General features: G+C 35.6%; 1 protein-coding gene across 4 annotated transcripts in view; it reads right to left on the reverse strand.

Moving 5' to 3' along the window:
• Nucleotides 1–14,665, reverse strand: part of LRBA (LPS responsive beige-like anchor protein) — a 728,899-nt gene that overhangs the window by 149,088 nt on the left and 565,146 nt on the right. For all 4 annotated transcript variants that reach the window (XM_033402948.2, XM_033402953.2, XM_012535502.3 and 1 more), the window contains one exon: nt 2,096–2,248. In XM_033402948.2, the coding sequence (XP_033258839.1) occupies nt 2,096–2,248 (153 nt within the window). The remainder of the gene's footprint in view (nt 1–2,095; nt 2,249–14,665) is intronic.

The following is a 14,665-nucleotide window of genomic DNA, read 5'->3' on the forward strand; positions in this document are numbered from 1 at the left end:
GAGCACTTTTAAAAAGATGGATTTTATGGTATGCAAATTATACCTCAATAAATGTGTTTTAAAAGCATAGAAAATTATTGAAAGCAAAAACCAAAAAAAACCCCCCAAAACTGCAGAATGACTAGACCTTCTATTGACATCTACGTACCCCTGGAGAGAAAAAAAAAAAAAAAAAAACACGACCATAGACAACCGTCACATTTAAAAGTTTGACATCTCCTTTAACATCTTTCAGAGCTAAGCTTTGTCTTGGGCTCTCATTTTAATTACAGTTAACTTAAAAATCTTGAAAAATACATACAGTAAACCAAAATACAACATGTACCTTAAGACTGTGATAGAATAATGTTAGGTGCTATTGCCTGAAGACCTCCTATAAGCCAGAGAAAATTCTAGGTATTTTACATACATAATTACAGTTTTACACAAATAATTTTCAAATTACAATGAGGAAATCAAGGCTCAGAAAGGTTAAATTGCCTAAGGTCCCATAACCAGCAATGTGAGTTACCCACGATTAGGAAAACTGGTCTAACTTCAAAGCCTACGCTCTTTCCACTCCCCCTGCACTGCTTCCAGTGTATGTAAAACATGAATTTTCAGTAATAATGGGATTACAATTAGGATCTAGAATACTGTACAGGATTAAAATATAATTGTTGGGCTTCCCTGGTGGCGCAGTGGTTGAGAGTCCGCCTGCTGATGCAGGGGACACAGGTTCGTGCCCCGGTCTGGGAGGATCCCACATGCCGCAGAGCGGCTGGGCCCGTGAGCCATGGCCGCTGAGCCTGCGTGTCCGGAGCCTGTGCTCCGCAACGGGAGAGGCCATAACAGTGAGAGGCCCGTGTACCGCAAAAAAAAAAAAGTATATGTGTGTATATATATATATAAAATTGTTGGTAGAAAAGGTAAGCATACCAAGAAAACTAAAATGAAATAATTTTCCTTGTTTTAGTAAAATTAAAAACACAATGCAATTTACGTTTCTTTTTTATTTTACTTATTTATTTATTAAATAAATTTATTTATTTATTTGTTTCATTTTTTAATTTTTTGGCTGTTGGGTCTTTGTTGCTGTGCGCGGGCTTTTCTCTAGTTGCGGCGAGTGGGGGCTACTCTTCGTTGTGGTGCGAGGGCTTCTCATTGTCGTGGCTTCTCTTGTTGTGGAGCACGGGCTCTAGGTGCACGGGCTTCAGTAGTTGTGGCACTTGGGCTCAGTAGTTGTGGCACTCGGGCTCAGTAGTTGTGGCACTCGGGCTCAGTAGTTGTGGCTCGTGTACCCTAGAGCGCAGGCTAAGTAGTTGTGGTGCATGGCTTAGTTGCTCTGCAGCCTGTGGATTCTTCCCAGGCCAGGGATCGAAACTGTGTTCCCTGCATTGGCAGGTGGATTCTTAACCACTGCGCCACCAGGGAAGCCCTAGGTTTCATTTTTAATATGAAGTGTGAAGTATGATAAAGAAACTACTTTAAAAAACTGAGAATAAAGCTCCCTGATTCTAGGCATTTATGAAAGTTAAAGGCAAAAAGGAAAAGTCATATATTTTTTCATAAAATAATCCAGAACCCATACAACAGAGGACATTAAAGAGTCCACAGGAGAGGATTATGAAGAGTTGGTTGTAAGCACAATGATTATTGCACTTTTCACTTTTTAACTTTTCATATTCTAAATATCAGATGAAGATTTCCTTCAAAAGACAGATACAGCATATAATTTGAAAATCTTGTTTCTATTATCAAAATGTACAATGGCCTTCCAACCTGAACACAGAATTATGTTCTTCTCCTAGTACAAGAAACTCATATTTGAAAAAGTATAGAATTCAATAAGAAATTCACTTATAATCTTGAATCATCATGTTCATATAAAAGTAACCTAAATTCTGCATAAAAGAATAAAAGACACATTATACCTTTCATGTCAATAAGATTTTATAAAGTATATATGGAGATTCATGAACTATTATGTCACTTTTAGTTATCCCTATCAACTACAGTTTTGCCCAGAAGAGCAAGGGTTAATGATTATACCAACACATGAAAGATACTTTGAGAAAAGGCTCATGACAGACAGAGTAGATGATTACTATCTTACCAATCTGTTTATGCGAACAAATTCTTCCGAGGTTTTGGCCCAAGGAGGAAGTTCAACATCAGACACTACTGTCCCATCATCCATCACTCCAAGATTATAATTATTGAAGTTGACAAACATCTCAGGGAGATAATAAAATTCAGGGATCAACTCCTATATAAAAATAAAAGACAATGTCATATTATAAATTGTAGAATACTGACTAGGTATTCATAAAAGGGCTGATCATTTACTATTGTGCAGAAGAACAAAATAAACACAGGAAAGTTTTTACTCTTTTCATATCATAGCCCTATCACAAAGTTCTATTAAGGTAGACAGATCCCATCCAACCAAATTTAAATAACACCTTACTGGGTGGTCACATGCTTTCCTTTAGGACAAATCTTACAAACTCAAAACTCTTATATACCAACATTTGAGTAATATTTGAGGTTTGACAAGACGTAAACAGAGTTTAACATGCTGTAATATCAACAACAGCTTAAACTAGATTTTTTTGAGGTATATGGAATTTTTGCCAGAAAAAAAAAAACAAAATCTTTATAAGCATTAAAATGCTTTGGTCCATCACCAACCAGGAAGATATTCATTGCATTTAGCCACAGGGTAACAGTATGTTTTGCTCACATTTCAAAACATTCAAGTTTAGTTTTAGGGTACTAACTCTGATAAAAGATCAAAAGTTATAATCAGCCTAGAAAATGACCTGCATGAGAAACTAAGTAATATAAACTTGACTTTAATAAGGACATTTAAAATACGCTTTAACAGGATACTTAATAAGCAGAAAAATGCAGCCAGTTAGGTTTTTGTGTACAATAAGCCCCATGTATAACTATTTCAGAGGTCCTATAGATCACACTTGAAATCCAGTCTTGACATGGGTCAGTGACTCAGTGGTCTTTCAGATACCCCCTCAGGGCCAGCTATGGCAGGCCCGGCTTTCCAAATGGTTGAGTGAAATAGGGAGGTCATCAGATTTTGGACAAGGTCAGTATGAACTCACTAGAGCAAAGAAAAAAAATTCAGCAGGAATTAAGCTATTATCACCTCCATCATCCATGTGAAATGTTCCTTGACTTTGAATCGTACATCCTTTGTTTACAATCACAATAATTAACTAAGCAGGGTAGAAATGAGCTTGTCCTCCAAATGCCTGACAACCACCTGATCACTGACTTGCAAAACATTTAAACTGAACAAAATTAATTTTTTTAAAAGGAAGATCCTGTTAAGTTTATCCATAAATGAAATGATGCAATGTTCATACAACAATTTTAAGAATCTCTTCTCCACAATGATGCATATAAGTCTAATTGACAAAAGACATATTTTATGCAACAAAAAGCTATATTCAATTTGTTTTAGCTAAATAACTTACTGCATGACATGAGTCAAGTACTAACATAAACTCTTAATAAACATCACATTTAATCTTCACAACAACTTATCACACTTAATCTTCACAACAACTTTACAAGGTAAGGTATCATCTCCATTTAAAACATTAACTAAGGCTCAAAGAAGTTAAGTAATATGCCCAAGGTTATGTAGCTGATTTATGATAAATTTGGAACTTAGATCAAGATTTGTTTAACTCTAAAGCCTGTGTCCTTAATCATCAAAAAAGCATGGGTTCTATTACGTAATATATACAGTGCTACACATTTAAAATATGTTTTTAACATATATTCTAAGCAATTTTTTTAAAAAGTAAACAAAACCTTTTCATTCTTCTATGATAAGAAAACAACTGGTTCTCCTGAAAAAAAATTTTATTTATATATGTGTATATGTATATATACTACACATATAGGAAGAATTTTTAAAATATGCTATAATTATTATTTACCCATATATAAATATGTCACTTTATAACTATCAATTTGCTGAAGTATGCATTCAATAAATTCCAACTTTGAGAAAATTTCCCAAAATGTCTTATTTTCACTCCATATTGCTTGTGCTAGTAAAGAGGAATGTTACTCTTGCCAAGTCTTGTTCTACAATAGTAATGGAGGACCATGCCTTCCTTGTGTATTCAAAATCAAAAGCAGCATTTTGGTTTAATTACTTACTTATTCTTTAAATTTCAATAATACCTGCCCACCCGTACCCTCACCCTAATGCTCTCACAATTAGAGGATATTGTCCTTCTTTTGCCTGTTATACTCATTATGCTTCTATATAATTCTCCTAGGAATCAAAACAAATATAATGGCTGAATTTTAGATGTTAGGTTTCTCCCAAGTTTTGGGAGATCAGTCATCTGCATTATAAATCAGAGATACATATTGCACAGTAAAAATATGCAAAAAATATACTCTTTCTTGAGACCATGCCTAGATAGCAGATGAAGACCCAACACAGCCATAAATAAATAAATAAATTTATTAATAAATACATTCAATTAACAGAAATATATTTTGTTTGTGGCCTACTTTATTTAAACACATAAATTTATTATGAATTTATTTTATTTTAATGTTGACAGCTTACTCTAAATATAAATTCAGTTAATTTAACTCAAAATTAAATGGAACAAAATTACACATAAAATAAACAAGAAATTTGTAATAAAAGATATGAAGAAAGCAATTTTAAATCTTACTGGACTATGTTAAACATTCAGCTGCATAATTTCTGTAATGCTGGGAGGGAGGTAATAATTTATCAGTTTCCATAATTACCATAGATTTTACTTGCAATTTCCTATTAAAGATAGATACCCTATAATTTTATAGAGTGGACATTATAAAAATATTTCAAAATTAAGATTTTAAACTTTATTAATTAAAAATTAAGCTTAATACTTCACTTGAAATTTATCGAGATAGGAATTTTACATCTTGCTTCTTTATTTTTTACCTCCCAACCTCCCACCCCATACACTTCTCCAATTTCAAGAGAGTTGTCAGGCATTTCCAGAACATTTGCAAGGTCCAGAGCAGAGACCTCCTGAAGACATCCTCTTTTTCTGTCCTTTGTGAAAGTCTAAGCAAACAGGAGATTATGTAAAATGTCTAGGAGAAGGAGTGTCAAAGGTTAATATTTTTAAAAAGACAGAAACCAAAGAAGAGTTTTTCCTCAAGATTAGGGAACCAAGTTTCTCAAAATCTGTAGTCAGCTTTCTTTAGCCTGAGGGCAAGGGGAGGGGATGAAGAGGTTAGGCTGGAACCTAGGGGATGGTAAGTGGTAATCAAGGTCCCTACTTGTCCATATAGTGCCTCTGTATAAATTAGAAAAAAACAGTCCTTCTGGGCTAATTCAGCCCCAAGAGAACTCAGTTTGGTAAGTGCAGTACAGGTTGGATTTCTGCTTCTCCTTTCCTTCAGTCAAGCACCCTTACATACAGAACAATTTGCCCACCTGTACACAATGGCTTCATGATGGTGCACTTACAGAAGACAGTCCCTTGGCACCAGGGCTTTTGGTATCAGCAAATATTTCTTAACTCAAGCTTAGATAATCAGCAGAGCTGCCAGCTTCTAAAAGACCATGTGTCCTAGACAATGAAGATATTACTAGTGAACAAGATGAACTGAAGATGTGAGAGCCAATTTTCTAGATATCACATAAGCCTGGATCTCATTCAAGCCCTGGGAAAAGGAGGTCTCTGCCCTACCCATCTAATAACTGTGAAAGAACTTCCTATTAGCATAATATAAAGAAGATTTGAATTCAAATTAGGACATTTCTTATATACTTGAGTTGCTGGTTATGAATTTATACATACAGTTGACATGTGAACAACACTGGGGTTAGGGTTCCTACTCTCTACTCAGTCAATCTGAGTGTTATTTATAGTTGGCACTCCTTATCTGCAGTTCCTCTGTATCCCACATGGGTGGTTCCAAATCCATGGATTCAACCAACATTGGACAGGGTACTACTATAGTATTTACTATTTTAAAAAATCCACACATAAGTGGACCTGTGCAGTTCAAAACCATGTTGTTCAAGAGTCAACTGTATTTCAGGGATAAAAAGTTACCAATATATTCACTGACAATTATTTCTAGGAGACAAAATGGTAGAGAGAATTCAGTATGAGCAGTACAAAACTTTTTAAATTTCCCACTATTTAACTGATTATTTGATATAAGCTTTAGGTAGGTATGAAGAGTGATATAACACATCATAATCACAAAAAGCATTTATTTCATTTTTACTCTGCAAAGAACTGTGTTAGGATCTGGGATATGGAGACGTGAGTGCTACTTCCCCTCTACAGATCAGATCACAGATCTAACAGTGAAAGGATACATTTTTTAGGAGGAAATTGGTTGTAGGCACAAATAGTACTCTAGAATTTCAAAAGAGAAAAGGATGTCTAAAAGTTGGGGTGGTCAGAGAAAGCTTTAGGGAGAAGAACATAATACATTGTACTTCCCTAATATAACACTCATCAAACTGTATTGCTTCCTCTAAATTGACGGCTCCAGGAGATAAAGGACTTTAAGTATCTTGTTCACTGCTACACCTCCAAAGCCTAGACATAGTGAGTGAAACATGTTAGATATTCAGTAAAAATCTGTTGAATGAATGATTGAAGAATGGTACTTAAAGTCAAAGATAAATATTAGCAGAGGGGAAACACAAGAACAGTCCTGACAAGGGGAATATCTTAAGAAGAGGTACAGAGATGGAAACTTGCATATATCATGTGTTTCCAGTGATCAATGAAGAACTATTTAGTTGGTTTAGAGAGGACTATATACATGGAGTAGGAGATAATTTAAAATAGGACAAATGTTTCCAATAAATTAGCACTGAAAAGAAAGATTACAAAGAATCTAATATAGTATAAAGGACATCATCAAATAGACAATTAGGTAAAGGAGTATATATACTTAAACCATATGACAATCTCATTGGAAGGAAATCTGCATAAGTAAATCAGTTGATGGGAGTTGAATACCCTCTTAACATAAAATAAACATACTGAACGCAACTGAGGTACACCAACATGTAAACAAAAAGATAAATAAGTATATATACTGCCTGAATTTTACTATGGATGATAGTGACACTCAAGTTATAAGCAGAATTCCGTCTTAATCCTAAAAGCATCTTTCTAAGAACTATGCCTTGATATAACACCAAATATTATAGTTCAGAATTACCTCCTTTGACAGATGAAATTTAGTGATAGAGTCAAAGATTATGTCTTTCTAATACTTCTAATGTACATTTACAAAGTGAAGTATGTTTTATATTCATCAGAACAGAACATTCAGCTCTGGATAAAAAACACATGTTCAGCAATTCTTTAAAACATCAGGGGAAAATGATAAATAAACAACACTGACAGAGGACAGAGATATTTACAATTCACATTTTCTTCTGACTTGCTGACAATAATTTTAATCACTATCACTTAATTAGGCCATCAGGTCTTAGAGGTAAGTAACATGGTCAAAATGTAGTGTATCATCTCCTAAAATAAAAATTTGAAAGGTTCAACCAGAGGTTATACCACAGTTCAGGATAAGCCCATTGCTTTGATCACAAATCCCAAGGCTTTCATGGCATAATGACAAGGATTGGTTGTGACCACACATATGCTTTAGTTTTCTTTTCTAAGGTATGATCCCCATTGATATGAATGGCCTCTGCAGCAAGGCTGTATGATTCACCTTCTAATAGTCACCAATTCTATCCATTGAACTAAAACCATCACTTCAATAATACCTGGGTAATCATGCCAAATACTAGTCTATTAATCCAAAGAAACAAGATAATAAAACCTGAAATAAAAACCAAGATGCTACTTCAGAGCTCAAGTTAAATTTTTATTTTATTTTTACTAAAATATGAAATCCTGACAAGTCAAACATAAGCATGATAGCAAGGTAACTAATTTAATGTATACTGCTTTGGGGATACCGATGGTAAAAAAAAAGATGTGAAAGCAGAATTTTAGCTTTTTACATTGGAAAAACTGTATATTTTATGAAGGAAAAAATCCAAAGTAAACTTTCTTAATGAACAAGAAAAGAGTTGATGAATATATATTTTTAAAAAGTATATGTTCTAATACATATTAACTTGCAAGTATTTATTTTGTTAGCCCACAAATGAGAAAATCTTTTAGAAAGTTATTAGAATTGAATTGAACCTATAAGTCATTTTAAATGGACTGCATATCTGAAAGTATTCAAATTGATATTTAGTTTCTCCTTATCGAGTAGATAAAATGCTATTTTCTTCCTTTAGTAAAAGAAATGTTAACAGCAATTTTTAAATTGGAGAAGAAAAAATAATCTATAATGCTTCCAGACAGATCAAATAAATACTGTATGGTTTTAGATATTAAACTTGCATTTCAAATTCAAAATAAAGAAAAATCATGGATTACAAACAAACAAATAGATAATCTATCTCAATCTAATACAGTTAAGAGAATAACTGGGTTTGCGTCTTATCTATTCAACTTACTGGTCACGTGCTTTTAATTTAATTTTTCTAACCCTTACTTACCTCAGTCGCCTCTTCTAAAACACAGGGTTGTTGTGTGGCTAATGAGATAATACAGAATTCTACATGCACAAAAGATGTTACTACTACCACTACTACTACTACTATTATTATTACCATTAATGTGGCCCCTGATAACAATCCCAAATTAGAGACTCAACTTGCCCGATTCTTAAAGTCAACAGGTAATTCACTGATAGTGGCCATTCTTAAAAGCTTTTAACATAATCCTAAGGGAATTTAATAGAATTTACTTGTAAAAGTAAATATGACCACCAAAATATTTGAGACTTAATAGTTCCTACTAAATAGCTATCACATTCAAAACAAGTTTCTTTATTTTTTATTAGCAATGACAGTACTGTTCAACATGCCTCACTTTATGATGAATAATCTCAATACTTTATAGTTCTCTCCTGCTTTCAACACATGTTTTTCACTTCTAAATTTGGACTGGACATCTTTGCTGAACCTTTTGCTGTTTCAGACTCCTATCTTCAAGGAAATTGTAATTTGGGGAGAGATAATGGACATTAATAATACAAATAATGGGTAAGCTGTGACTGCCAGAAGAGAAGACATAAATAAAATGCCCACCTTCTGTTCTGGAAGAACAGAACTGTTCTGGAACAGTTTGTATAATACATGAGTATGGAGGAGAACAGTTAATATCAGTATTTATAAATATATTAATGAACAGTCTACATTTTTACACTGAACAAAAATATAAGATCACCAGGTCAAAAAACAAATTACAGCTGACCTGTGTACATTTTTATAATTCAGGAAGATAGGAACATTTTCTAAGTGCTTTAAAAAAACGTTTTTTTCTGCCCACTATGTAAGTAGCATAAGAAGAAAAATATTCAGTTTTTCAAGTAATTTTTCTCGAAGAACACACGAAAAAGAAATGGTTCATTGTAGACATAAAGAGTACAAAGTTCAAAGCTAAAAAAAATATAGTACATGGGTACATCATTTAACCTATGGATGCATGAAGAAGAAAAGTGTTAAAAAGGGTTAAATTAACAAATCTGTAAGTTATGTATAAAAACAAGGATGAACACATATACAGTTCAGTTAGAGTATGAGTGTTCTACATTGTTAAGAGAGCGGCAAGACAGCTTGAGCTGACTCTAATGTGGTTGTGTGTGTGTGGCGGGGGGTGGAAGAGGGACTGACCAAAAAAGAAAGAGAGAGAAGAAAGAGAGAGAGAGAGGGAGAGGAAGAGAGAGAAGAAAGAAAAAAGAGGGGGAGAAAGACAGAGGGAGAATGAAGAGAGATAAAGAGAAGGAGGGAGGGAGGTAAAGAGGAAGGAAGGAAGGGAGGGAGGAAGGGAAGTACATATGCCAGAAATGTGCAAAGGATGGATAGAAAAGGGTAAGATTTCAATTTTACTTTCTTTTAGCATTTAAAAAATTCTGAATTATTTAAAAGTTTGTTTGAAAATAGGAAGAATAAATGAAGAAAATAAAACTATCAAATCATCCTAATTTAAGCTTTTTCTCTTAACAAATACATCAAGAAATAAATGTCCAGCAATTATGTTCTACTAACTGTAGCTAAACATTTTCTTATAAATGGCTCTAAAGCTGATGCTATCAGCATCTGTGGAATGTATTATGGTAGAAGACATGCTGAAAGAGGAAAAAAGAAACCTAACTTATCTTCAGATCACAGCCCCTGGGATTTCTGAGGTAGTGGAGGGCAAGTCAAAGGTCTCGTGTTTAACAAATCTCACAAGACACAAATAGAACTATTCTCTGATCATCTCTATTTTGTATTATTACTTCTAACAAACAGGTATACACTTAATACCTTTAAGGGTTAATTTTTAAAGCTAAAACTAATTCTTGTAATATTACTGATAGTCATTTATTTTTCAAATATTATTTAGTAAATTCTTAGGATTTAATTGCACTCTACTTAATTTTAAGTATGGAATATGCTGTACTGACCCTTCTGATTTCATAACAATAAAATTTTACATTCATCACTAATGATACACAATAAATTATAAGATAGATTTTATTTTATTTTATTTTATTTTTGCGGTACGCGGGCCTCTCGCTGTTGTGGCCTCTCCCGTTGCGGAGCACAGGCTCCAGACGCGCAGGCTCAGCGGCCATGGCTCACAGGCCCAGCCGCTCTGCGGCATGTGGGATCTTCCCGGACGGGGCATGAACCCGTGTCCCCTGCATTGGCAGGCGGACTCTCAACCACTGCGCCACCAGGGAAGCCCAGAGTTTTAAATTGAATATCCAAGATATAATCAGTGACAGGATGTCCACATGGACTTCTTTTGTAAAGCTATAACAGTAAAAACTCAATGTGCCTTAATTGTAAAAGTGTAGAAAATTAGAGCATTAACAACTCTTAGTCAGCAGATGACATCCAGCCACCAGTTGTCTTGTGGAGAGATAAGCCCCCTTCCTAAAATACAAGATGTTAGTAGCCCCATTGGAGCACCTACCCATTGGATTTTGCTGTGCCCTTCTGGCATAAATGGCCATACACTCTCCTTTTTCTCCTCAGATTACCTCTCTGTTTTTCCCAGGCTTTTTCACTGATGCCTCTTTTCTCGATATCTTTATATCTGCTCATTCTTTCAACCAATATTTATTGATTTCTAACTAAATGTTCTAAATGCTGAGGTTACCAAATGAACGACACACAAAGCCCCCACCTTCACAGAACTGTAGCTATGGAGATATAACATAAACAAATGAATATATGTACTGTGTCAAATGCTGGCAAGTATTATGTTAAAAAAAAAAAAAGATGAAGGGATAGAGAATGATGGGAGTTGGGCAGTGTTATTTTAGAGAGGGTGTCCAGGGAAGTCCACTCTGAGGAGGTGACATTTGAGCAAAGACCTGAATGAAAAAAATGGAATGAACGAAGCATTATCTAGGGGAAAGTGGTTCAGGCAGAGACAACGTAATACACAAAGCCACCAAAACAGGAGTGTGCTTGGCATTTATTTTTTGGCCATGCCGTGCGGCTTGCGGGAACTTAGTTCCCCAACCAGGGATCGAACTTGGGCCAACGGCAATGAAAGCGCAGCCTCCTAACCACTGAAATGCCAGGGAACTCCTGGGCTTGGCATTTTTGAAAAGGAACCACAACAAAGGCAAGTGAGGCTGCAGGAGAGTAAAAGAGATGTGTCATCAAAGAGGCAACCGGGTAACACAGGGCCTCAGTGGCTACATTAAGAACCTGAATTTTGCTCTGAGCTAGATGAGTAGGCACTGGATGGATGTGAGCACACGGATATGATCTGATTTACAATATAAATTGGGCCAGGGCCCTCGTGATGGACGTGGTGATAACTGGTCAGATTCTAGACATATTCTGAAGGTTGATAAGATGAGCAGTGAGGTGTATGTGATAGGGAGGAATCAAAGATTCCAAGTTTTCTAAAGGTCTGAGCAAACTGGATAAACAGTGCTGTCTTTCACTGAGATGGCAAATGCAAGTATTGAGCAGGACTTTTTCCTTAGGGTAGAGAGGAGGGTAAGAGGGAAAGACAGAGTTTGATATTGGACATGTTCAGTTTAAAATGCCTGTAAACGTACATCTAGCTCAAAGGGAGCTACCTGTATAGCTCTAGAATTCAGGGGAGAGCCACGAGGTAAGGTGTGATCACCTAGGGAGCAAGTGTTGACACTAGAAGAAATCTAAAGATGAAGCCGAAAGGTACTCCAGTAATTTAGGGTATGAAAACAAGATAATCCAGTAAAGGAGACTGAAAAAAAGGCAAAGAGATAGCCAGAAGATGGCTCCTTCACCAAGTGAAGAAAATGTTACAAGGAAAATGGATAAATTAATTGTGTCAATAATGCTGACAGATCAAGTACCATGAGAACTGAAAATTTGCATTTGACAACATGGAAATTGTTCATCAATGACTCTGACAAGACTGATTTCGATAACATGGTGGAAAAGAAAGCTTGATTCGAGTGGGCTTGGGAGATGATGGGAGCTGAAAAAGTGGAGATCAAGAGACTAGACAACCGTTTTGAGGAGTTCAAGATAAGTATCGCCTAATATTCCTTCTTACCCTACATGCCTATGCCACTATTCTGAAGCTTAGGTTTGAATTTTCAACTAGTAGGTGATAATCTCCTGGTTATTCTGAAAATATATCAATGTGTCAAAAACTGAATTCACGCATTTGGTCTACATACCAGCTTCATTATAATTCACAGCATCATCATTTATCTAGGCACCTAATCTAAAGAATCATCTTTATGCCTTCCTATCCCTTTACAGTCAACCAAGTGCCAAGTTCTGGAGAATTACTTTTAACCCACCTCTTGAGTCATTCCCTTAGCTCTTTGACTAGTTGAGGCTCCTAGAGTCTTTACTTTTAACTGTCATAGACTCCTAAAATTTCTCCCTACCTCCAGCTCTCATCTCTCTTCCCCATTCCCAGTACTTTCCATACCGCTACCAAAGCGCCTTTTTTTTTTTTAAATAATAGAGCCAATTAGTACAAAATCTTAAATGGATCCTCATTGCCTATAGCAGGGGATGGTAAAATACAGCCCAGGGGCCAAAACGCTGCCACCTGTTTTTGTAAATGAAATTTTATGGGAACACAGTCACACTTATCTGTTTACATATGGTATGGTCTATGGCTACTCTTGGGCTACGGTGGTAGAGCTGAGTAGCTGTGCCAGAGATTGCATGGACTGTGAACTGAAAAATATCTTTAGAATATTACTGAGGGTCTTCATATTAGACCACAACTGCCTTTCAGTATTTTTCCTTCTCTATATTTCCTACACACCAAGCACATAAGACCAATTAGCAGACCAATAAGCATTCCCCAATGTGCTAAGCCTTTTCTCTGAATTTTGTTCATGTCATTTTCTTTGCTCAGAATACTCTTCTATATTTAATCAAAGCATTAATTTAATAAATGTTTTAGTGCCTACTGTGTTCCAGGTACTGTTTTAAGCTCTAGGAATAAACCAATGAGCAAAACAGTCCAAATTCATGCTGTCATGGAGCTAATGTTCCAGTGGGATAAGACATAAATAATAAATAAATAGAGACATGTATGTTGGATGGTGAGTGATATGAAGAAAATTGAAATTGAGAAGTCAGTTAAAGTGCATGGGATGAGGCATGTACTTTTAAAGAAAGAGGACAGAGAAGGCCTTACTAAGGTGACTTTTTTTTTTGAATTTTATTTTATTTCTTTTTTTATACAGCAGGTTCTTATTAGTCATCAATTTTATACACATCAGTGTATACATGTCAATCCCAATCTCCCAATTCATCCCACCCTCCTTCCCCCTTGGTATCCATAAGTTTGTTCTCTACATCTGTGTCTCTATTTCTGCTTTGCAAGAAAGTTCATCTGTACCATTTTTTTTTAGATTCTACATATAATCGATATTATACTGTATTTGTTTTCCTCTTTCTGACTTACTTCACTCTGTATGACAGTCTCTAGGTCTATCCATGACTCTGCAAACGGCACTATTTCGTTCCTCCTTATGGCTGAGTAATATTCCATTGTATATAGGTACCACATCTTTATCCACTTGTCTGTCGATGGGCATTTAGGTTGCTTCCATGACCTGGCTATTGTAAACAGTGCTGCAGTGAACACTGGGGTGCATGTGTCTTTTTGAATTATGGTTTTCTCTGGGTATATGCCCAGTAGTGGGATTGCTGGGTCAAATGGTAATTCTATTTTTAGTTTTTTAAGAAACCTCCATACTGCTCTCCACAGTGGCTGTATCAATTTACATTCCCACCAACAGTGCAAGAGGGTTCCCTAAGAAGGTGACATTTGAGTAAAGACTTAAAATGGCTGAAGGAATGAATCCCTAAGGATATCTGGAGGAATTTTTCAGGTGAAAAGAAAAGTAAAAGCAAAGGCCCTGAGGTGGGAAGATACCTGGAGTTTGTGAGGAATACCAAGGAGGTCCTGTTTGGCTAGAACAGAGTGGACAAGAGGGCAAATGGTACAAAGAGTTCAACACGTAACAGGATTATGGAGGGGAGGGGTAGTTGCTGTAGGGTCTTGCATTGTAAGGACTTCAGCTTTTACTCGCAACAGCTTTTACT

Source organism: Orcinus orca, chromosome 4 (assembly GCF_937001465.1).
Source record: "Orcinus orca chromosome 4, mOrcOrc1.1, whole genome shotgun sequence".
NCBI lineage: Eukaryota > Metazoa > Chordata > Mammalia > Artiodactyla > Delphinidae > Orcinus > Orcinus orca.